The sequence below is a fragment of the Aspergillus melleus genome (genome assembly GCF_016097325.1).
Source record: "Aspergillus melleus strain CBS 546.65 chromosome Unknown contig6, whole genome shotgun sequence".
Lineage (NCBI taxonomy): Eukaryota > Fungi > Ascomycota > Eurotiomycetes > Eurotiales > Aspergillaceae > Aspergillus > Aspergillus melleus.
This window is the reverse complement of record NW_025763375.1, coordinates 90,465-113,041: the sequence shown is the minus strand read 5'-3', so window position 1 is coordinate 113,041 and position 22,577 is coordinate 90,465. Positions and strand designations below refer to the sequence as shown.

The window sequence follows — 22,577 nt, the reverse complement described above, 5'->3', positions numbered from 1 at the left end:
AAAACCAAGTTATAAGGCCTTTCGGCTCTATATTGATCTAGTATCTCAGCCACCACCACACAATCTGCACCTTTGTGCGTGGCCTGGTAGTCAGTCTGATATCTCTGGGATTCTGAAGAGACGGAAGCAACAGTGCAGACCGGTTACTGTGACCTTGTCTTGTCTCCGACTATTGGGTCAGTCGCCCTTTCAATATATCCTTGGTAGCCGATATGGCTCCAACTCCTCCATATCGAGAGGGTCTGGTTCACAGGATGCCTGTGAACACGGGGCAGAAGGTCGACAATGCAAGAGAAGTTACCGTCTTGCCAACATTGTTGCACGAAAGGTAAGTACCTTTAATGCTCCATTTCTTGCTTCATACTGAATAAATAAAATGTAGATGTTAGGAACGGGGTCTTACAATGGATTACTTCCATTTGGCAAGAGGAGTCGAGCTCGACATTAGCTCCGCGATAAAACCAAGAAACGCATCATCTTTATTGCAGCAATTATGCTTGATAACCGAGATATGCCCTTGTCATGTCGGGTTTACGCTTCTTTGCTCCTCCTCGTAAGGAATAGAGGAGACTCCCTTGCCGAAACGTGTTTTCGGCCTAGCTCAGCGATGTATGGCAATGATACGTGTTTCCAGCAGCGAGTCTGAGGGACTCCACAGAAGGGAACAGCCAAACCTAGATATGTGGAGGCGCATTATCAAGATTAATTCTACAGGGTGTACAATGCAGTAGCAGGCCGGGGTGTGCCAAATTGTACGGAGTGAAGGTCGAGTTCCGGCAGAGTGGATTTCCTAATACCAGAAAAGAAGTGAGCGATTGAATTATTGAGAGATCATGATCGACTAGAAGGACATCTTTTGCGGTTCAAGAAAGGGGGCCAGTATCCATGCATAACTCCAGGAAAAGGCAGTTGCAGACTGGATTATCATCAACTGCACAACTATCCGGCCAACTTGTGGTTCGTTTTTCATGCTTCTATTCATCTTCGTGTTGCTGACCAAACGATAGTTCAAGGCTCTTCCATACCGCGGACCATACCGACTACACGGAGTTATGGTTTTTCGACCATAAAGACAAGCCCTTGGTTGGCAAGGGCCACAACTCGAGACTGTGGCCGAGTATGCTGTGATATGCCAACATACAAGCATGCTTGAGGGGAGTTCCTGCAGTTGCTTGAATTATAACAACACCTCTACGAGAATCTCGACTGCAGCTACCGACAAAGAATAACTCCTATCAGTCTGATAACTGATCTGGTCCCAGTTCCTCGAATGGTCCTAGGAAACAAGACAATCGTCAGAGATGGAACATGAACAATTCTAACCGCTCTACCAACCGTGAGCAGTCATGGAGGGCATAGAACACATATCTACTGAAAGAAAGTGTACCAGTAGGAGGAGCGATAGAAGAATATTAAATGGGACTTGTACGGAGGGGTGAACAAGGACGTTGAATTAGGTGTCGTAAACTCACTCAAAAGTCGCAAAAACCAAATGAAAACTCGTGGACAGATCACATCAGGGACTAAACCCATCAAGCAATGCGACCCTGTCAAATGATGTCATGCATCGACTTCTTTTCCTTTCTTCTTCTCCGGTGGAAATCTCTAATCCACTTGGACGCCTTCGACGAATCCTGCAATTAACCTGATTGGGCAGCTACGCGGTTCCATCGCCGAGAGCCAATCACGTCTGTTCTTCCAACAGTTGAATCCAATTCCTTCGGATTCTTTTGAATGCCCGTGATGTGTGTGGTGTACATACTTACCTACCAGAAAGGGAAGTATACCTACACTTACCATAGATGAATATCCTCATGGAGAATATCTCCCACCTCCTGGCCGCACTTGGCCCCGAGATCGACGATGCAGACGAGGGTGCGTCCACCTTCCATATCCACATCGTAAATTCCCCCATTAACTGATCCTCTATAGAATCCTTCCTCATCTTCTCCGAACCCATCCCCTCCGCCAACCTGGGCATGATCGATCCCCGATCTCCCTCCGTCGAGATCTCCATCCACGATCAAGACTACACCGTCCACCAGTCTCCCGCAGTTCTCTCCTCCGCTCGGGCCGGCGGCACCACCGGTGCAGGTATGTACATACATTACATCCTATCCATCCACACAACACAACATCTAGTAGGTAAATTAACTAACGGACCTGAATAGTCCTCTGGAAAATCACCCCCCTCTTCGCGGACTGGATCTCCGCCTACCAATCTAATCCTCTCTGGACGCATTCCCTGCTCTCGTCGTCTTCCACCGTCGTCGAGCTGGGCTGTGGCATCTCCGGGTTGATGGCATTGACCCTGGCGCCGTCTGTTCGGCACTATCTCACCACGGATCAGGAATACGTGCGTCGTCTTCTGCGGCAGAATTTGGAGACGAATGCTTCGGTGTCGGCGTCGAGAACAACCGCGGTGAATTCAAAGGGGGGCAAGGGGAAGAAGAAACAAACGAGAACAGAGAAATCGAAGATGAAATCAACAACCTCTTCTGCTGCTGCTGCCCCCGCCAACATCACATTCACAACTCTAGACTGGGAAACCGACCTGGCGACTACATTGAAAGATAGCATCGAGATCGAAGACAACGAAAACAACCCCGAAGGAGAAGAGGATAAAGGCTTCGACCTCCTCATCTCCTGCGACTGCATCTACAACGAAGCCCTCGTTGCTCCGTTTGTGCGGACCTGTGCGGACATCTGCCGTCTGCGACCTGTCTATCGGGCCCCTAGTGACAACGACAACAACAACATCAACATCAACTACAACAATGGCACTGGCAATGGTAATGGTAATAGCTCACAAACAACCCGACCGCCCACGATCTGTCTCATTGCGCAGCAGCAACGCTCCCCAGATGTCTTCGAGACGTGGTTGCGGGAGACGATGCGCTTTTTTCGGGTCTGGAGGGTGAGTGATGAAGTGGCGGGAGAGAAGCTGCGGGTTGGGTCGGGGTACTTGGTTCATTTGTTATTGTTGAGGGGGGATGTTGCGTAGGTCTTTTCTGTTTGGGGTGTTGTGTATAGACATACTCTATTTATTTATGCAGAAATGAGGTGTTATGTTGACTATGTCTAGTTGTAGGTAGTGGCTCACAGATGACTCTTCAATGCCTAGAATGGAATGATCTCGAATATCAGTCTTAGGTGATGAGCACCGGATCGAGTCCTATCTAGAAAATGTCCTGCCGTGACCATCTACACGAGTGTCCATAAATAACGCTCAAATTGAATTGGCACCTCAATCCATAGCATAATTAAATATAAAGTGACAATATAACCACCAAGGTGATATATAAGAGAGAGAGAGAGGCATTACACTATTATAAAACATACAAAGGACCACCCATAAATGCACGATGAATGGAAGGGTATTGATGCAAAGCGGCAAACGGAGAACGAAGGCTAAAGCATGCTCATACTATGCGAGGTGGAGTTGTGTGGTGGAGGGAGGGATGCAAATGATGTAGGTGTTTTGGTCCTCAGGGGAAGAAAACGAGGAAACAAATGCTGGATAGGCAAAGGGAGACCAATTTTTGAATACGTTGTGTTTGTTTTTTGTTTCTTCTCTTGCATTGATTATCTAGCCTCAGCGGTTTCTTTCAACACGCTGCTGCGCTCGGTTTCGAGGTCTCGTTCTCGGTGTCGAGGCATTTCAGCCTCGTCCAAGGTAGGGCGTGGTGGCTCGGGAGAGGCTCGGGATACGGTCTCAAGAGGACGAGGGATGGAGTTTATCCGCTCGCGAGCATCGTCTTCGGGGTCCCGGTCAATGATGGAAGAGATGGACTGCTTCGTGGAGGTGTTGGGGGTGGGATTGGGCGCCTTATTTCGGTCCTCTTCGGCCGGCAGAGACGCGGCGGGAATGGGCAACGGCCGGTCTGAGGATTCGGTCTTCACGAGGCAAGGCTTCTCTGGTGTTTCCTCCTCCTCGGAGCCCGAAGAATAATCCACCTCTTGCTGGTAGCCCTCCGGGTCGGTGGGGGCCGATTCCAGACGACTTTCCTCGGTTGATGCACGATTCACCGTGGACATCGGAGGCAGAGGAGCGTTCGGATCGTAGACGATCCCACAGACCTCGAGGGCGCGGGACTGACTCCCCAAACTGCGGTCCTTGTGCTTCTTGGTCAGATGGCACATGAACCCGTGGAGGGTTACGAAATCCGACTTGCCACAGCCGGACACCGGGCACGTCAGATACACCAGACTCCCGTCCGACGGTCGCTTCCACAGGGCTCGTCCGGAAGGATCATGTGCCGCCGGCCGTCCATGGCGTTCCCCCCACGCTTCCACGTTCTTAATGGTATATTTCTGTTTCCGTCGGATCGAGGTCGCGCCCGTCGGATCGTGAGGAATGTGCTGCGGCGGAGGATGAGGCGGGGGTGCTTGAACTGGCGGTGGAGGAATTGGCCGGGGCTCTGGAGGACTTTGCTGCTTGAAGAACGCAAGGGTGGTGGCCGCATTGGTCTCCGAGAGACGACGCGGCGGCGTCGGGCGAAGAGGCGGAGAATCCATGCCTGCATTAAATCCCAGTCCCATCGACTCCCGCTTCAGGCGTTTTCGTTGCCTACGTAGGTCCTAGAAAGCGCAAAACAACCACATCCCCAGGTTAGACAACACTATACAAAAGAGAAAAGGGAGCCGCAGATTTTTTTAAACTTCTTATATCATACCTCTTCTTCGGCTTCGGCATTTTCGGTCATCCTACGATAATCTTCGTCCTCTCGCTTTCGAATGGCAAGTAGATGGCTACGAGCTGCCATACGCGATGCTTCTTCGTGCTCCAATTGCCTTAGGCGGGCCTCGATGTGGTCTATGTTCACCGGATGATGCGGTGGTGGCGGCGCCGGAGGACCCGGCTCTTGCATAGGTGGAGGTTGGAAGGGTCGGAAGTGATGGTGATTTTGCATGATGTGTTCATGGTGTGCAATCTGAGTCGGGTTCATGGCGATTGGATGGAAACGTGGCAGGCTCATGTTCACATGGTGTCCATGCGGAACTCCGTTGAGTCCATTTTCATGGACCGGAGCCACAGGTGGCGCGGCAACTGTCATGACGACCCTATTTGGAGACAATTCGACGATTAGTGCTCTGAAGGTTTACTTCTGGGTTTCTTCGGGGGGGGGGGGGCATGTACATGCAGACGGTTGTCGGGAATGAAGCGCGGAGAAAGGGAGATTAAGAAACGAGAAGAAGTAAGGGTAGGAGAATAGAATGTGAAGATTATGTCAAGGAGGAAACAAAAATTTTGAAACAAAAAAGCAAAGAGCAAAAAAAAGAAAAGAAAAGAAAAGAAAAAGCAAAAAAAGGTAAAACAAGGAGAGCTAGTCAGGAAGCCGAGGGGAACAGGGGATTAAACGGAAGCAAAGAGTACGGTGTATTAGAATGAAGGGCGAGTGAGCAAAGGGAGCAATTATAAGAGGCAGGGCGAGAGGAAGATAAGAAGTGCGGAGAGAAGCATGGACGAATAGATCGGGGTGTGAGTTTGAAGGCAAGGCAGGAATCAAGACTTACTCTGCAGGAAGAAGAGTACAGTAGAAAGTACTACAAGAACCAGACAAGAAAAAGGAAGCAGAAAAACAAACCGCTAGCGCGCTGCACCCTGCCCGTTGTTGCCCTCAGGAAAGTAACTGGGAAATTTCCCGCTCGTCCAGTCAAGATGAAGGGATTCGATGCAAGTGGTTCAACGGCCACGCAAGGGATTTAATGGATTGGAAAATCATCCAAATGAATTCTAAAGACGAGAAGGGAGGGGGGGAAGGGACGAGGGGAAAGAAGGTTAATCGCGAATAGAATGGAATTGGAGCCAAAAATCCGCTAGTGTTTGTCTTTTTTTGAGAAAGGAAAAAAATTAAAAATAAGAGGACAAGAAAAGAAAAAAAGAAAAGAAAAAGAAAAAACAAGAGTACTTCGGGAAGCCAGACTAAGAGAAATGAGCAAAAGACACGAAAGACTAAAATAAATAAAACCAGATCGATTGGGACAGCTCCAAGGGACTAAAGCAACTAGCCAGAAAGCTAGCGTCTTGCGGTCAGTGGGAATCAAACATCGCCATGGGTCCGGTTTTGGTGAGCAGATGTTGTAATAATTGTCAATAATCGTCTGGTCGTACAACAGAATATTCAGGTGTCCTCTGTCGTCTTTCTGTCCCCATCATATTCATAAGAATATTCAACTAATCCATGTCGGCACATTCATGTGTACATCCGTCATCGACTATTACTTGCTACTTACCCAATCACCCAATGCGTTGTGGTAGTCTAGACGCTCTCCGAATAGAAATCCACTACTGTCACACTAGTGACAAACATAATCAATTCATCGATCTATAATTGTGATTTATCAGCATCCCTTGTGCTTTTGCCCGTGAAGGAGGGGAAGGTCAGAAAGTTAAATGGTAGGGAGCACTGTGCGTTGAACTTGTCAAGTCCTCCGTAGATCTGGTGGTGAAGTGCACACAGTACTCCGTAGTGACAGTTTTTGAATCATCCCCATATCTGGATTCTGGACTGCATGCGAGCTGCCTCTCCCTTCCACAGGCAAGGGTGGAGAGAGCCAAGGAGGAAGATTTCTCGGGTCTTCGTTCAGACTCGGATTCTTGAATAATACTCACTTACTCAGTCATCTTTGAACTCGTTACTTTATTTTTAGCGACCGGGGACCAATGAGATCCAGATGATCTACTACTTGTATGTAACGCAATTCAAATGAAAAGGAATGTGGAAGATCATAGAAGATCGGTAGTGTTGTGGAAGTGACGCAGAAAGTGGATTGCAGTAGGAGACCGAGGTACGTACCCGTAGAATAAAATCGATCATCCATTCTTCCTCATTGCTGGAAGATACTGAACAAGAAAACACAAGAAGGGGGGGAAGGACAACGCAGTCTTAGATGGCACAATGAGATTAAAGAATGAAGAGGGACCTCCAGCAGGGAGAAAGGCCTTCCTCCCCCCTCCTACCAGGGAGACAGAGAGAGTCGAGCAGCTCGAGCAGGAGTGTGAAGGACCGAGTGGAGACGACCAGAAAGCGCGATGATTATTCCTGGAACAGGTACATTAACAGACCGGCGATCGACGAATGATGAAAGGCGACGTTTTTGCAGGCGGGCAAAACACGAACTAAAGGAAGCGATTCCCACTGGCTCGCGCAAATTGGGCGGGACAAGTTCGATGGGGCTGGAGATTAATCAATTGGCCTCGTCTTCTTTTTTTTTTCCCCCCTGCTGTCCCGTCTCTCTTCCCACCCCCTTGAAGTTTATTCTTGTTTTCTTGTGGTTTTTTTGGGCCGGACGGTTGATACATCCATGGGTCTCTCCACGATGAATCTGGAGTGCAACCAGGACTGACGGAATCGTCGTTTCCGACGTCTATGGTGTAGAGGACTTCTTTCTGTCTCTGACTCTCTGTCCACCCTCCCTCGAGCAATGCATTGACTGCATTTGTGTGCACAGTTGATTTGTTCAGGCTGCTGCACCGCTGCTGCAAGTCCCCCGGTGGAGCCCCCCCCGTTGCATGTGTGCTGCCGATAAGAAACCAGGAAAAAAAGGTGGGCATCGCCAATTGTTGGGGATTGACTGGTTATGTTCTGCCTAGATCATGTCATGGCCGAGGTCGAATGCTTTATCAGTGTACATTGTGTGAACTGTTGAGTGTACATTGAGTAATGTAGTGTCAATCAAGTGTGTGTACAGATGGCAATGGACCGGGGAACCGATCATCTTGTCCGTCTGGAACAAAATCATAATCTCAATAAAATAGTAAGGACAAATAAATGCCAACCCCGGCTCCTAACGGACTTTAATAAATGAAGATAGCCATTAACCATCATTATTATGATTCTCCTCCGTAGATTCCGGCGATAGTCTATTCCTTCGATTGCCATGACTATTAGAAAATAATAGTAACTACCAACTACCCCATACTGGAACCACGCCGTACCGTGTGTGAAGGCCCCTGCTTTCCTCAAGGCTCAACCACTCTCCAAACTATTCACCTCGACTGGATCGATAAGTCCAAAAAGTATTGTCAATCCTGCATATCATGCTCCACCAACTGTGCATCTCGCCTACCCACCCACACCCCTTCCCTCCTTCCCCCTCGTCCAGGATTCGTCGGTCGTCCTGAGAAGTTTGTCAACCCCCCCCTTTCTATCTAACATTCCAATAGGAAAAATTCTTTTCATCGACAGATGGATGGCTATCATACTTGCAGGATGGTGCTTGTGGGATTCACGGTTTTCCCCAACCCCGGTTCAGTAATTTGTATGGAGTGACTATGGACATAGATAACTACGTGCTACTACCCCGTAGTTCTCAATGGAGGTTTCGAATCCAAGGAAAAAACCGGATTCTGCGGGCGGATTTCTTCTATTGCTCTCGAGCATGAACAGATTAGTGATTAGAAGCAGCGATGACATCGTTATCCCTCCCCTCCAATAACAAGAACCAACAGGAAGATTTTTCATCTATCGCTCAAAGGCTATCCGTAATTCCGTATATGCAAGGAAGTTGACTACTATCGAGACAGACAGGAAATAACCATCGTAGTTCTAATTAGCTATCCCCAAGCTGAGAGTTACATGATCACTCCACGCTCCCATAGCCGGATGACTACCTATAAGAACAACAAGTGGGAGAATACTAATAGTAAAGTAGCTTAATGACAGCAAAGAATCGTCATATTTCGAACGAAAATAAATAAATAAGAAAAAAAATCTACAAATAGAAAACCCCAACAAATAATAATCAACCAAACCTCCCGATCCTCTTTTCGTCAGACTATTTGCTGTCCTAAGAATTTCCTGCCCCTCTCCTCTCCACAGTGTCAGGTCAAAGTCAAGTCAGCCTGGATACCTAAAAACTAAAATCAAAACTAACGGCACACAGTCAGAAATCGACTGAGGTCTCGACTTGACAAAAAAGTATTAACCCGAGAGATTCCTGAGGGAAGTGGATTCTACTCCTACACAGTACTCCGTAAGTAAGAATCAAATTAAAATGATGACTATATTACCCCATCGGGCTAGGGTTGGTCTGGAAGCATAAACGAGTTATTTCCTCAGTCAGTCCCAGGGCCAAGGGTCAAGTCTTACTCTTTTTTTTTTCTTTTCTTTTTTCTTTTGAATGGGAAAAAGTACGGAATAAGCGCCCAGTTAGAATAGGAGAATTAAATTAGACCAGCAAGAAAGATCACTATCATAATGAAAAACGTCAATCTCTATTCCCAAAAGTCGCAAAAAGAATGGGAACATAATAGCGAAATTAAAGAAAGACAGAAGAAGAGAAAAGCGAGAATAAAAAGGGAAGTACAAGAAAAAAAAAAAAATCCACAACCCACATGGACAGACAGCCTACTGACGGACCATCTTCTGGATGAGCGGGTTTTTTCTTTTTCATCGTTAGGGGAGGGGGTCCGTAAGCTAGGGCGATTGATCTGATTCGCCCCTAACGGTTGATTAAATGGCCTTGGATTTAATTAAATTGAGTCCATCCTGTGATCATCCGCAGACTAGTAGGGATGGTGAATGAACAGCTGGCAAAGGCAGAGGACAACGCGGAAGCAAGTGTGTCTGTGTGTCTGTGTCTGTGTTTGTGTCTAGTGTCTGCACCTTAGTGGTTCTAACTACTGGTTCGACTGTGTATATCCGCATGTTCCAGAGAATAATCATCTTGGTTAATGACCTCAGACATCCAGATCATCCTGAAGGGAGTAAACAGCGCCACGGTCTCAGTCCCAAATCATTGAAGTAACCCTCCTGGGCGCCAACTAGTTCGAATCCAACTGGTTTAGCTAGCTGGCCAGGATAAAGACACAAAACCACAGCTGTTTGTGAAAAAGGAACTAGCGGATGGAATCAGTACTTTTGCCTTTGGCCGGTGCATACTCCCTGAATGGAGTGCTCTTCATATTAATCAATCAATATATTAATATTAATATCGATGTTAAGAAGACCAACATGGGGTCCCTTGGTTCCCAGTCTATTCTGGTGAGGTAGCAAGCTAATCCTCACGGATCACAATAATAATCATAATGTAAACACTGTTGCTGACTTTTTGGTAATTGACCCACTGCCGATTCGACGCGATTCCAGAAGCAACAAGTTGTGGGCAACTGAACCACCTCCTGGGGATAACAACGGTTTCAGAGTAAGACTACGACTCCATTGTGGCAAAGTCCTAAGGAGAGTGCCAGAGATACTCCATGTCCATGTTGAGAGGGGAAAAGGTTTTGATTAAATCGAGAGGAGAATTTCTTGTTCTATTGTCACACGCTCCCAAGCCCACCACAACCTGATTTTTTTGTGGTCCCAGCCGTTATGTCATTAAGTTACATGGTAAGACAAGGTTGTCTCGAAAAAAAAAAAAGAAAAGAGAAGGAAAACCAAAAACAAGTGCTCAACCAGCCAAAGAGGTATGAAAGGCAAGCGGGGGAGTTGATAAAACAGAAGATCCGGACAAAAATAAAAAGGAAATGAAATGAAAACCCCCAGACACCAAGTAAAAGCTATCAAAGTATGTATACATATCATATGCGTGTTAAAACATTCACGAAGAGAGAAGGGTCTCTAGGAATCGAAGAAAGAAAACAGAAATACAGGGTTACCCATATCCTTCAAGCGGATTCAGGGTTGGCACATTTAGGCCTTGTTCTCGCCCTGCTGGCCGGCTTCGCCGCCCTGGGACTGCTGCTGCTGCTCGGACTGAGCCTTGTGCATCTTGTCGAAGAGGGTCAAGCTGGCGTTCTGGAGCTCGTCGGTCTTCTGCTTGAAGTCGTCGGCGGTGGCGGTACCCTCACCGGACTGGTTCTGGGCAACGAACTCACGGAGGCTGGCAATCTTCTCACGGATCTGCTCAGCCTCAGCCTTGTCGAGACGGTCCTCGAACTCCTTGAGGGCCTTCTCGGTGTCGTTCACGACGGAGTCGGCGCGGTTGGCAGCCTCGATGGCAGACTTGCGCTCCTTGTCCTGAGCACCGTACTTCTCGGCATCGTCAACCATGGACTGGATCTCAGCGTCGGAGAGACCGGAGCCGGAAGCGATGGTGATGGACTGGTCCTTGTTGGTGGACTTGTCCTTGGCGTGGACGTGGACGATGGAGTCGGCGTCAATGTCAAAGGTAACCTCGACCTGGGGAACACCACGGTGGGCAGGGGGGATGCCAACAAGCTGGAAGTTTCCGAGCAGCTTGTTGTCCTTGACAAGCTCACGCTCACCCTGGAAGACCTTGATCTCGACAGCAGTCTGGAAGTCGGCAGCGGTGGAGAAGACCTGGGACTTCTTGGTGGGGATGGTGGTGTTACGGTTGATCAGACGGGTGAAGACACCACCCAGGGTCTCGATACCGAGAGAGAGGGGGGTGACGTCAAGCAGCAGAACGTCGGTAACCTCACCGGCCAGGACGGCACCCTGGATAGCGGCACCGATGGCAACAGCCTCGTCGGGGTTGACGGACTTGGCGGGTTCACGGCCGAACATGGACTTGACGGACTCGGTGACCTTGGGCATACGGGTCATACCACCGACCAGGATGATGTCCTGGATCTCGTTGGACTGGAGGTTGGCATCCTTCAGGGCCTTGCGGACGGGCTCGACGGTGCGGCTGATCAGAGGGTCAACCAGGGACTCGAGGTTGGCACGGGTCATCTTGTGGTTGATGTGCTTGGCACCGCTGGCATCAGCAGTGATGAAGGGCAGGTTGATCTCAGTCTGGAGGGAAGAGGACAACTCGATCTTGGCCTTCTCGGCAGCCTCACGGATACGCTGGATGGCCATACGGTCGCCAGAGAGGTCAAGGCCGGACTCCTTCTTGAACTGCTGGACGATGTGGCGGACAAGGCTGATATCGAAGTCCTCACCACCAAGGTGGGTGTCACCGTTGGTAGACTTGACCTCGAACACACCCTTCTGGATCTCCAGGACGGAGATATCGAAGGTACCACCACCAAGATCGTAGACAGCGACAACACGGTCGGCCTCCTTCTCCAGACCGTAGGCAAGGGCGGCGGCAGTAGGCTCGTTAACGACACGGAGGACGTTCAGACCAGCGATCTGACCGGCGTCCTTGGTAGCCTGACGCTGGGAGTCGTTGAAGTAGGCGGGGACGGTAACGACAGCGTTCTTGATGGGCTTGCTGAGGTAGTTCTCGGCAGTCTCCTTCATCTTGTTGAGGACGAAACCACCAATCTGCGAAGGAGAGTACTTCTGGCCGCGAGCCTCAACCCAGGCATCGCCGTTGGTGTGCTGGACGATCTTGTAGGGAACCTCCTTGATGTCACGCTGGACCTCAGCGTCGGTGAACTTGCGACCGATGAGACGCTTGGTGGCGAACAAAGTGTTCTCGGGGTTGACAACAGCCTGACGCTTAGCAGCGATACCGACCAAGCGCTCACCATCCTGGGCGAAACCGACAACGGAAGGCGTCGTACGGGCACCTTTTCGTTCAAGTTAGTACAGTGGTGACATCGAATGGCGGGAAGCTCCCGATCCGCGCTCTGACCGCCAAATCAAGGAGCAAAAAAAAAATTTTCACTTACCCTCAGTGTTCTCAATGATCTTGGGGGTCTTGCCCTCCATAACAGCAACGGCAGAGTTGGTGGTACCTATAGGTTCCAATTAGCTTTGCATTCATCTTTTTTATTGATGTGTTGACAAAAACCTACCCAAGTCAATACCAATGACCTGGCCCTTCACCTTCTCCTCGCCGCCTTCCGTCGAGTTCCATCTCCGGAAGGATGTGGTAGGGACTCTGAAGGTAGAGGGACGAGCGATGGAAGAGGCGCGGGGGAGCTAGAAGAGAAGATCAGTCAGTTTGTCTGAAGCTGAGGCGCATGTTGGCCGATGGCTGTCGCAAGGTGAAGAAACTTACAGCGCGAGAGATGCGAGAGGACAACATTGCGGATAGATTAAATAGGGATAAAAAATACAGAGGAAATTAAAAAAGAAGTACAAGAAGCTCCAATCGATTCAATCGAAGGAGAATAGAAGAGGGAGAGAGGATGGAGTGGATTAAAGGGATAGGATAATAGAGGAGAGGATGGAGAGGAAGTGTTTGCGGAGGAAGAAGAAGGCAAGAAGGGAAACGGGCAAAGCAGGCGTAAAAAGAATTGCACGGAGAGCTTCGGCCCGCTCGTCGAAGTTGGTAGAATCACGGGCAACCGGCCGGCCTGAGGCCCAATCAGCGTCTGATACGGTAGACCGCCTGCTAACCGAGCCAATCACGGGACTCGGGAGGAGCTCCGATTGTTTTCCTCGGAGGCAAAGATCGCAGTGGACCGGAGGTATCTACTAGCTACTAGAACATTTTGTTACTTGTTAGTTAACTAACTAGTTAACTACGTGTTAGTCATGTCTACCGGAAGCTGAAGGTGGAGGCCACTCCATTGCTTTCCTATTTTCTGCCATCATCTCTCAATGCCGGGTGGGACTCGTGGTTTATTGCCTTATCCGAGCTTTTCCCGAGAATTCTTACAGTTCAATGTACGGAGAGAGAGGTTATGGTCTATATAATTCATTATTTAGAAATTATCACATTATAGTCTGTCACTGGGAGTGCGTTTCTATCTGTATATAGCTTCGGCCAATGACGTGAGTTGTACGGAAAAAGGATGCAGGTACCGATATATATACTAACACAACCTGAATAACTATGGACTATTTACCTGTCCACGTAGTCAATCCCCCATCTATAGACCATGTGCATGGAAAGCCCTGATGATGAATAGTAAGGTCGTGATCATCTCGAGGCCATTCCACTCTCCTTGGTTATGCTTTCATTGACACAAAACAGCTAATGGTAGCCGTAGGTAGCTTCCAGAGGTAAGCATACAGAGGCGAGCATATAGGCAATGAGCTAAACCAAGCCCCAAATCTTCAAGAGCATATAAACCTTCTAACTCAATATTTGAGATGGCTTCGCATATATTATTCAATTTTCCAGTTTCGATGCACGTTCTGTCATATCATCTGGATGAGCGCGTTCTCGATTCGGGTAGATGCAGAATCCGCTGGCGCCATAAACTGTAATTGGTGAATTATCCTAGCATAGAGTGTCCTAGGATCTCACATGCCCATGCTTCCTGTCTTCTGTCTTGCAAATTGGGTGGTGGTCCGACGGGAGCTTCACGCAAGCAGAACCGACAGACTACAAGGGCAGATGAACCTTGAAATAAACATAAACACCAAAGAGATTGAAACCGAAACGCATTCGGCAGATCAGCTAGCAGAGAGCCGGGCGAGAAAGAGCATCAGAGCACTGAAAGCGGCAGGACTCGAATGACTCGACCGCATTCGCCCGCAGGACAAGAAAAAGTTTTCCCCGGATTGAAGGTGTCATGTCTTACGTCATCCGCTCCAAACCGTCAGGACCCTCCGGAAGTCGTGAACGACAAGGAGGGCGCTTGAACTCCAGTCACTGTATGCTACCTTGAGCTAGTCTCCCTATCGGCAAAGCTGCAGGCAGCGCTATATGCAACCTTCACCTTTCTATCTCACCCAACTGATCATCGCCACCTAATTATCCCCTTGTGACCTTTCCGTCTTTCCTCTCTCCGCCGCCGTCACCGTCATCTTTCCTTCGCCTTTTGACTTTCAACCCCGTCGCCTTCCCAACGGCGGTGCCTCCTTCTAGCCGTAATTCCGACAATGTCACGTTGATCCCAACACTAAAACCACCATGACAACGGATTCTGCGCTCTCGTTGGTCTTGACTCTTCCTGCAGGTGATGGTCTGTCTCGACCGCCAGCTGACCCTTGTCTCGCTTATCTAGGTACCATCCGACCGAGTCCTTGATCCTCCCGACGAAGCGTCGCTTCTTCCCCTTCAAGATCCCGAATTTGTTCGTGCATCCTCCCCGGTTACATCATCTATACCTGCTGGACCGGATCTGAGCTAATGGCCCCCATAGCCACCAACAACTCCGAAATTATATTAGCACCGCCGACCCCGACAGGATCTATGTCGTCGTCGACCGGGTCATATACGCGGTCCACATTTCCACCGAAAAGCGGGAGACTCTGGCAGTCATACCGTTCGAACCGAAATGCCTTGCTGCTGGTAACGGGTGGGTAGCTGTGGGGGGTTCGGATAACGGCGAATGCGCGTTTGTCAGCGTCACCGATCGGAATGGGCGCGTCCAGGATGGCGCTGGCTCAACGATCTCCCAGTCATCGGATGTGGATAGCGCTCTGCCAATTGACCTTGAGTCGTCCTCGAGGTCTTCCCCTTCGTGGCTGGCAGGAGAGGAGCCCGGAGCTTCCCGCGATGCTGGGAGAAGGGAGATGCCAGACGTGAGATTGCATAAATTTGGTGGCAGTATCGTGAATTCGGTGACCATTCATCGTTTGCCTGGAGATGCGAAGGGATCGACGGATGAAGATATTGCTGTCCTGAGGTACGAATGCGGCGACACGCCAATCTCAGCGCAGCGTGCTAATTTCCTCCAACAGTAACAACGACAAGACGGTTACCATTTATTCTCTGACCCGATCGAAAGTCATCAAAATCCTACACCACCAAGCATGTATGAACTATGCGATAATGTCCCCGGACTCCAGCATTCTCGCCGCTGTGGGTGACGAGACCCGTGCCTATTTTTATGACGTCAGTCGCGACCCCAATTCAACCGCTCTGACAGAAAGCGGCGAAAGGTTCTCTGGTTGGAATTGGGATCTGCTCAGCTGCGTGGAGATGGATATTGGAACGCGGTTTGATGACGGATGCTGCTTCAGCATCGCATTCTCGCAATTCAGTCGACTGTGCGCTATCGGATCGCAGTCTGGAGTTATTACCGTGTTTGACGTCAAGACACTTCGATGTGAGCCAAACGCCAAAAGTTCGGTTATATGCCATTTCGATTCTTCGAGGCCCAGTTGCAATGGAGGTGCTGTGCGCTGTATGACGTTTGCCCCTGAGCCTTGGGATCTCTTAGTGTGGCTGGAGGAGAAAGGACGGGCTGGGATTGCAGATGTTCGTCAGGCCTTTGTGCGTAGGCAGATCCTCAATTTGGATATGAACGAACCCGGCATCCAGGAAATCCGGACCGAGCCTCTCTTAGATGATTCTGTGGCTTTGGGGTTCGATCTGGATAGTCGATTCAGCCTAGAATCACGCAATGAAGTTGACGCAGCACAGAGGGCGATACTCGATTCGGCCGAGAACCCGTCAAATGAACGCAGGGGAGCCTCGTCTGACAATCTGCCGTTGCGCGATAGCTTAATACACGACCTCTCCGAAAGGGAAAGGCTCATCGTGGAGTTTTTGAACACGGCGCGCTGGACGTCGAGGTTGGAAGATGGTCTGGCGGAGCGACGGGCCAGAACTAATGCGAATCCACAGCCTGTACCTCGTTCACGATTCCAAGGTTCCACAGATGTACCCAATCGTGCTTCTCGTCCCACTTCTCCCCTTCGTCAAGGCGAACCGTCGCCTGAAATGCCGCGAGAAACACATCCTGCTCATGCGGCCGCTCTCAATCGAAGGCAGAATGTACGGCGACAAAGCTCTGTGGTGTTGTCGCACGACAATCCGGAAGCGGGAAATCGTACGCAGGAGACGAGCGATCCAAACCTAGATCCACAGCCAAGTATAACACTCACTTGGACCGCTTCGCCTTCCGAGATACATTCTGCTACATTGGAACATCCGCAGCGGTCAAGCGAGTCGAGTTCTAGTGATCCCAGCAGTTCCAATAACGAGGCCAGCGCGTCGAATCAGCGGCTGCGCATGATTGGTCGCCCGACGGCTAATTTCGACTATTCGACTACAGCCACGGACTCTACTCTGCGACCGAGGACACACCAGCAATCTCATTCCAGATCTAGACGATCTGGGAGGCAAGATGGTACATCGGAGGCTCGACATGAGCCATCGCGCCTCTCTAGCTCCGAGTTGGAGACAAATGTTGCTGCGCTAGAACGACTTCGGCGTCAGCGACAAATAATTAATGAAGCACACAACCGAAACAACCAACGCGAACGGTATCGACAACAAGTGTTAGGTTCCGACCAGTCTCGCTCTTCACGGTGGATGCGGAGTATCTTGGATGAACTACCCGATCGAAGTTTGGGTGCTGCGTATAGAGACCAAGATACAGGTAGCACAGCTGGAATCGGCTGGGGCGCGGATGGCAGAACGCTGTAAGTTCATCTTGGTGCTTCACCGATTTCGAGAGAAAATAGCTGACTCGTATTGCTTTATAGTTATATTGCCACGGTGGATGGGATTTTTGAATATCAGCTCAACATAAGAGACCGGAAAACATTTCCTGTTGTCAGTTACCGATAAAATCGCCCTCTCACTTGGCCGTCTATGACTCTTTTTCCTCTTTATGTCTTTCACGATGGACCGGTTGATATTCGTTTTTTCCTCATTTTGATGCCAAACTTTCTTTGTTTTCTTTCTTTTCTTTCTTTCTTTTCTTTTCTTTTTTTTTGCAACCATTTCATCTGTTCCCTTTTATCCATGTTTAATATGGACCTCTATGCCCCTTTCTGCGAGAGGGATTGGACGCTTCGAAAGCCACGACATTCCAGATATTTTTTTAAGCACAGGTAATTATGGCTTCAGGGAGTGTTTTGTACTTTCTTCTTTTCTTGTCTTTTTTTCTCATTTTCGGGAGCGCTCAGTACAAATCATCGGCTTGGGTTATTATATTGCATCTGCCTCTGGCGTCAAGGAAATTGTGAAGGAATATTTCCATTAACTCAGGTACCATTTAATATGAATAAAAGTTGCGATTCTCCTTTGTCTTGGTCGAGAGTGTTTGCAAATTCAAGAATTGCCGGGAAAAAAAATAGACAGACAAACGTGGCTAGAATTAGAAAGGAAGAAAGTAAAAAGCAAAAAGTCAAAGGAGAGTTCCGTGAAGCAATTGAAATCGATCGATCAGAAGCGACTGCTTCCAGTTTAGCTGTCCCCACACGACACACGACGTCAGCGAACAGGAAGTTGTTGTGTGCGGTACCGCCGCTAAATGCCGCCCAACTGCCTCTTCACGCTCACACCTTCAATCAACCACGCCAACCTGTGAATGTTGGCAAAGCATCGCCCATTCCACATCCCCATTCAAACCATTCACACTACTCCACTTGGCACTGTACAAGACTGCAATTTGAGTCAATTTGCACTAGACTTCATGTTCTAGTAGCCTGTTCTCGAAGTGCATTGATCTTGATTTCTTGACAGATACATCATCCATTTGACATAGTTGGCTCCCCTCTTCTTTCTACGATGGCTGAAGGTCTTGCCTCAACTCTCGCCGAGTTGAGTCTGAACACGCAGCAGCTTAGTGGATCGGCGTTTGATGCGCGGCTTCTGGAGGAAGAGAACGGCTCATACCAGAACCCCGGCCCGCGACCAAAGACTCGCCAGAACGCTGCCGACCTCAAGGCTGAATTGGAGCATGAGTTTCTAGCCCCATCGTCGAAATTTAGTCCGGAATGGCTGAATCGTCTGCAAAGGTTTGTGGATCATCCCTCCTTTACTGTACTTACTTCTCTATGCGATTTTGTTGTTTCTTTATTCGATGCTATCTTTTCCTCATCTTCCCTTGAGATACGCTACGTTGAATGTTCTATGACTGATCGTTATCGCAGGAGATGGGATGTGTCGACAGACTACACAGACCTGTTTGAGGTCGCTGGCACCCAAACACGGACTATTGTCCGTTTCGACCGCGAAGGTTTAGAAGGACGGGTCACAGGCTACCATGAGGTGACTGTCCCTGCTAGCAGCGCGAATGCAAAGAACTCAACATCTCTTCTTCGTCGACCCGCTGGGCGTGCGGATTTTGTCAGAGGTGCAGCCGGTTTCTTCCCATTTGCTCCAGGTGGTTTGGATGGCGTGGAAGCAATTGCCGAAATGGAATCCGAGAACCAAACGACAGGACAGCCCCGAAGTGGTAGCCAAAAGACCGGTCTGGATAGAATCATTAACTTTGGAGGCGAAGACGGCCTACTAGAAATAGCTCCGGGTTTCACCAGGGGCCTCAAGTTCGACCAGGCCAAGTCCAAAGAGTCCGCAGAGGCTGACCAGGAGGTTGAAGATACTCTTCAACAAGAGGAGACTGACCTTCATGTCGATCATGATGAGACGGCCTCGGACGGTGGAGGGGTGAAGGTGGAAGATGAAGGGGAGCTCAGCGGGGAAGAAGAGGACATCGATGCTCTTCTCCCTGTTGAGTTTCCGGCTCTGGAACCCCACGCGCCGCTCTTTGTGGGCGCTCAGAAGAAAGGCGGCAAAGAATGGGCGCACGTTGTTGACGTCAACAAGGAAATCCCTAATTTCAATGAACTCGTTCCGGATATGGCTCGAGAATGGCCGTTCGAGCTGGATACTTTCCAGAAAGAAGCTGTTTATCATCTTGAAGGAGGCGATTCAGTGTTCGTCGCAGCACATACGTCGGCTGGAAAAACCGTGGTCGCTGAGTATGCGATCGCGCTGGCTGCCAAGCACATGACGAAGGCCATCTACACATCTCCTATCAAAGCTCTGAGCAACCAGAAATTCAGAGATTTCCGCAACGAGTTCGACGATGTTGGCATCTTGACTGGCGATGTCCAGATCAACCCCGAAGCAAGCTGCCTCATCATGACCACTGAAATTCTGCGAAGTATGCTCTACCGCGGCGCGGACCTAATTAGGGACGTCGAGTTTGTGATTTTTGATGAGGTGCATTATGTAAACGACCTTGAAAGAGGTGTTGTCTGGGAAGAAGTGATTATCATGCTCCCCGAGCATGTCACTCTGATCCTCTTATCTGCAACCGTTCCTAATACGCAGGAGTTCGCATCGTGGGTTGGTCGCACAAAGAAGAAGGACATCTACGTTATCTCAACCGCCAAACGACCCGTTCCTCTGGAACACTATCTCTGGGCCGGGAAAGACAAGTACAAGATCGTCGACTCCAACAAGCGTTTCCTCGAGAATGGCTGGAAGGAGGCCGACAATGTTATCTCGGGCCGTGATAAAATCAAGGCTCAAAAGGCAGCCGAGGCACAGGCCCAATCCCAGGCACAGAGAGGTGGGCAGCAGGGAAGAGGACGCGGACAAGCCCCTGGCAGAGGTGGCCCCCGAGGCAATGGCCAACGTGGAGGCGCCGGCCAAAGGGGCAGAGGACAACAGGCAACTAGAGGCTCTGGAAATATTGCCCGCACAGGACGGGGTGGAGGACGGACTACAGCCGCGCAGGATAAGACGATCTGGGTACAGCTCGTTCAGCATTTGCGAAAGGAAAACTTGCTTCCAGGGTGCATCTTCGTCTTTTCCAAGAAACGATGTGAAGAAAATGCAAACTCACTTTCGAATCAGGACTTTTGCACTGCTTCGGAGAAGAGTTTGGTGCACATGTTTATCGAGAAATCACTGACTCGACTAAAGCCCGAGGACAGAGGTCTTCCACAGGTGCTTCGGCTTCGCGACTTGCTGAGCAGGGGAATTGCGGTTCACCACGGCGGTCTTTTACCGATCATGAAGGAAATTGTCGAAATTCTTTTTGCTAAATCATTGGTCAAGGTTCTGTTCGCCACAGAGACATTTGCTATGGGTCTCAACTTGCCTACTCGAACTGTCGTTTTCTCTGGTTTCCGGAAACATGATGGCAAGGGCTTCAGAGATCTGTTGCCTGGCGAATACACACAAATGGCTGGACGTGCTGGACGACGAGGTCTTGACAATGTCGGTTATGTGATAATCGTCAACGGGGGTAGAGAAGAGGCGCCTCCTGCCGGTGCCTTGAGAAAGATGATTCTCGGCGATCCGACCAAGCTTCGATCTCAGTTCCGACTTACGTACAACATGATTTTGAACCTTTTACGCGTGGAAGCTTTAAAGATCGAAGAAATGATCAAGCGAAGTTTCAGTGAGAACGCCACTCAAGCTTTACTACCGGAGCATGAGAAGCAAGTCCAACTCTCAGAGGCTAGTCTGGCGAAAATCAAACGCGAGCCTTGTGACATCTGTGACATTGACCTTGCTGCCTGTCATGACGCGGCAATCGAGTACGAGAAGCTAACCAGAGAGCTTAATGTCGGGTTGCTCTCGTCGCCGGTGGGTAAACGTCTTCTTGTGCCCAAGAGACTGATCGTATACCGAAAGGTAAGGAAACCATGTTCATTTTCTCCCTCGTCTTTGGAGTTCAGTTTGGCTGATAAGTTTACAGGAAGGATACCGGACTGCTGGTATCATTGTCAAAGAAGGAGTCAGCGGTGGCTCTGCACCCAACATCCAAGTTCTGGAAATTGGCAAATTGGGGAGCAAGCGCCATCCGAGCGATATTCTTCCTTTCTTGCCTAAATTCCGCGATTTGCTGCAACAGCTTCCGACTCGCTCGGCGGATATGAATCTCAAAGTGCAAAAGATCCCGCTTACGGATCTTGAGTGTGTTACCAACACCCTGGTCAAACTTGGGGGCCCTATCTGGTACCTCAACATCAAGAAAGGTGGGTTGCGGTCGACGTAGCAAAGTAAGGCCAAGACTGACAGAAGAATACAGAGGCGGCTAAGTTTGCGGACAAAGAGTTGTCGAAAGTATGCGCCTCGTGGTCAAGCCCTGTCTGGGACGAGCTGGACTGGGCTCGAATCAAGGAACTACAAGTGCGGGATATTTTGGAGAAACGCCAAGCGCAGGCGAACATCATTCAATCTTGCCGGTGCTTGCAATGTCCCAGTTTCTTGAAGCACGTGAGTTGAGCCTTCCCCCTCCATCGAACTTCTCTGACTGACGGTGTCCAAGTTTGAAATGCAACATGATGAGTGGCAGGTCAAGGAGAATATTTCGCAATTGAAGCAGCTCATGTCCGACCAAAACCTGCAGCTTCTCCCCGACTATGAGCAGCGGATTCAGGTATTGAGAGAGTTGGGCTTCATCGATGAGCAGTCGCGGGTGCAGCTGAAAGGAAAGGTGGCCTGTGAGGTGCGTTCTGGAGATCTACCTATCAGAAACAACTTTATCACGCTAACATACCACTAATAGATTCATTCGGCTGACGAGCTGGTCCTCACGGAACTCATCCTCGAAAACGTGCTGGCCGAGTACGAACCCGAGGAGATTGTCGCCCTGCTATCCGCCTTTGTCTTCCAAGAGAAAACAGAAAATGTTCCTACGTTGACACCTCGACTGGAGAAGGGCAAGGAAGCCATTGTTCGGATTTCCGAGAAGGTGAATGATTTCCAGATCCAATACCAGGTGATTCAGTCCAGTGAAGACAGCAATGACTTCGCCAGTCAGCCCCGGTTTGGTCTGGCCGAGGTGGTCTACGAGTGGGCGCGAGGCATGTCGTTCAATCGCATTACGGATCTAACCGACGTGATGGAAGGCACAATTGTGCGAACCATCACTCGACTGGATGAGACGTGTCGGGAGGTGAAGAATGCGGCGAAATTGGTTGGAGATCCTACATTATATACCAAGATGCAACAGGCGCAGGAGCAGATCAAGAGGGATGTGATTTTTGCGGCATCTTTGTATATGTAGGGGGCGGTGAAGCGGTCGGAGAGAGTGTGTTAGGAGGGAATACGGTAGATAGGTACAAAGTACGGATACAAACATTAGAACGAGACAATGAGAAATGAAAGGATTG

The 22,577-nt window shown here is 49.5% G+C and overlaps 6 protein-coding genes across 6 annotated transcripts; 3 read left to right on the top strand and 3 right to left on the bottom strand.

The window, feature by feature from the left end:
* Window positions 1-1,802: 1,802 nt before the first annotated feature.
* On the top strand, window positions 1,803-3,004 carry RKM5 (S-adenosylmethionine-dependent methyltransferase; the record flags this gene model as incomplete). Its single annotated transcript, XM_046091548.1, has 3 exons — window positions 1,803-1,875; window positions 1,933-2,094; window positions 2,172-3,004. 3 exons carry the CDS (start codon window positions 1,803-1,805, stop codon window positions 3,002-3,004), a joined length of 1,068 nt encoding a protein of 355 aa, XP_045947525.1.
* A 61-nt stretch (window positions 3,005-3,065) lies between these two features.
* LDX57_009808 (uncharacterized protein) lies at window positions 3,066-5,847 on the bottom strand. The gene is made up of 3 exons (XM_046091547.1): window positions 5,518-5,847; window positions 4,677-5,064; window positions 3,066-4,581 (listed from the first exon to the last, which is right to left on the bottom strand). The coding sequence occupies exons 2-3, from the start codon at window positions 5,055-5,057 to the stop codon at window positions 3,586-3,588; spliced, it is 1,377 nt and encodes a 458-aa protein (XP_045947524.1). The 5' UTR covers window positions 5,058-5,064; window positions 5,518-5,847; the 3' UTR covers window positions 3,066-3,585.
* Window positions 5,848-10,640: 4,793 nt separating this feature from the next.
* SSC1_2 (Hsp70 ATPase ssc1) lies at window positions 10,641-12,161 on the bottom strand (the record flags this gene model as incomplete). Its single annotated transcript, XM_046091546.1, has 1 exon — window positions 10,641-12,161. One exon carries the CDS (start codon window positions 12,159-12,161, stop codon window positions 10,641-10,643), a length of 1,521 nt encoding a protein of 506 aa, XP_045947523.1.
* Window positions 12,162-12,527: 366 nt separating this feature from the next.
* Window positions 12,528-12,894, bottom strand: SSC1_1 (Hsp70 ATPase ssc1; the record flags this gene model as incomplete). The annotated part of the gene is made up of 3 exons (XM_046091545.1): window positions 12,528-12,601; window positions 12,662-12,788; window positions 12,868-12,894. The coding sequence occupies 3 exons, from the start codon at window positions 12,892-12,894 to the stop codon at window positions 12,528-12,530; spliced, it is 228 nt and encodes a 75-aa protein (XP_045947522.1).
* Window positions 12,895-14,673: 1,779 nt separating this feature from the next.
* LDX57_009805 (uncharacterized protein) lies at window positions 14,674-17,283 on the top strand (the record flags this gene model as incomplete). Its single annotated transcript, XM_046091544.1, has 5 exons — window positions 14,674-14,696; window positions 14,768-14,836; window positions 14,906-15,391; window positions 15,447-17,135; window positions 17,199-17,283. The coding sequence occupies 5 exons, from the start codon at window positions 14,674-14,676 to the stop codon at window positions 17,281-17,283; spliced, it is 2,352 nt and encodes a 783-aa protein (XP_045947521.1).
* Window positions 17,284-18,152: 869 nt separating this feature from the next.
* On the top strand, window positions 18,153-22,471 carry SKI2 (SKI complex RNA helicase subunit SKI2; the record flags this gene model as incomplete). The annotated part of the gene is made up of 6 exons (XM_046091543.1): window positions 18,153-18,458; window positions 18,594-21,093; window positions 21,158-21,437; window positions 21,491-21,678; window positions 21,731-21,910; window positions 21,971-22,471. The coding sequence occupies exons 1-6, from the start codon at window positions 18,229-18,231 to the stop codon at window positions 22,469-22,471; spliced, it is 3,879 nt and encodes a 1,292-aa protein (XP_045947520.1). The 5' UTR covers window positions 18,153-18,228.
* Between the last annotated feature and the right edge of the window lie 106 nt (window positions 22,472-22,577).

Bases quoted from the DNA above. Each gene is read 5' to 3' on its own strand.
- LDX57_009808 (XM_046091547.1), bottom strand. From the start codon at position 5,057: ATGACAGTTGCCGCGCCACCTGTGGCTCCGGTCCATGAAAATGGACTC. The intron at 4,582-4,676 runs GTATGATATAAG...TGCGCTTTCTAG, and splicing joins ATGCCGAAGCCGAAGAAGAG to GACCTACGTAGGCAACGAAA.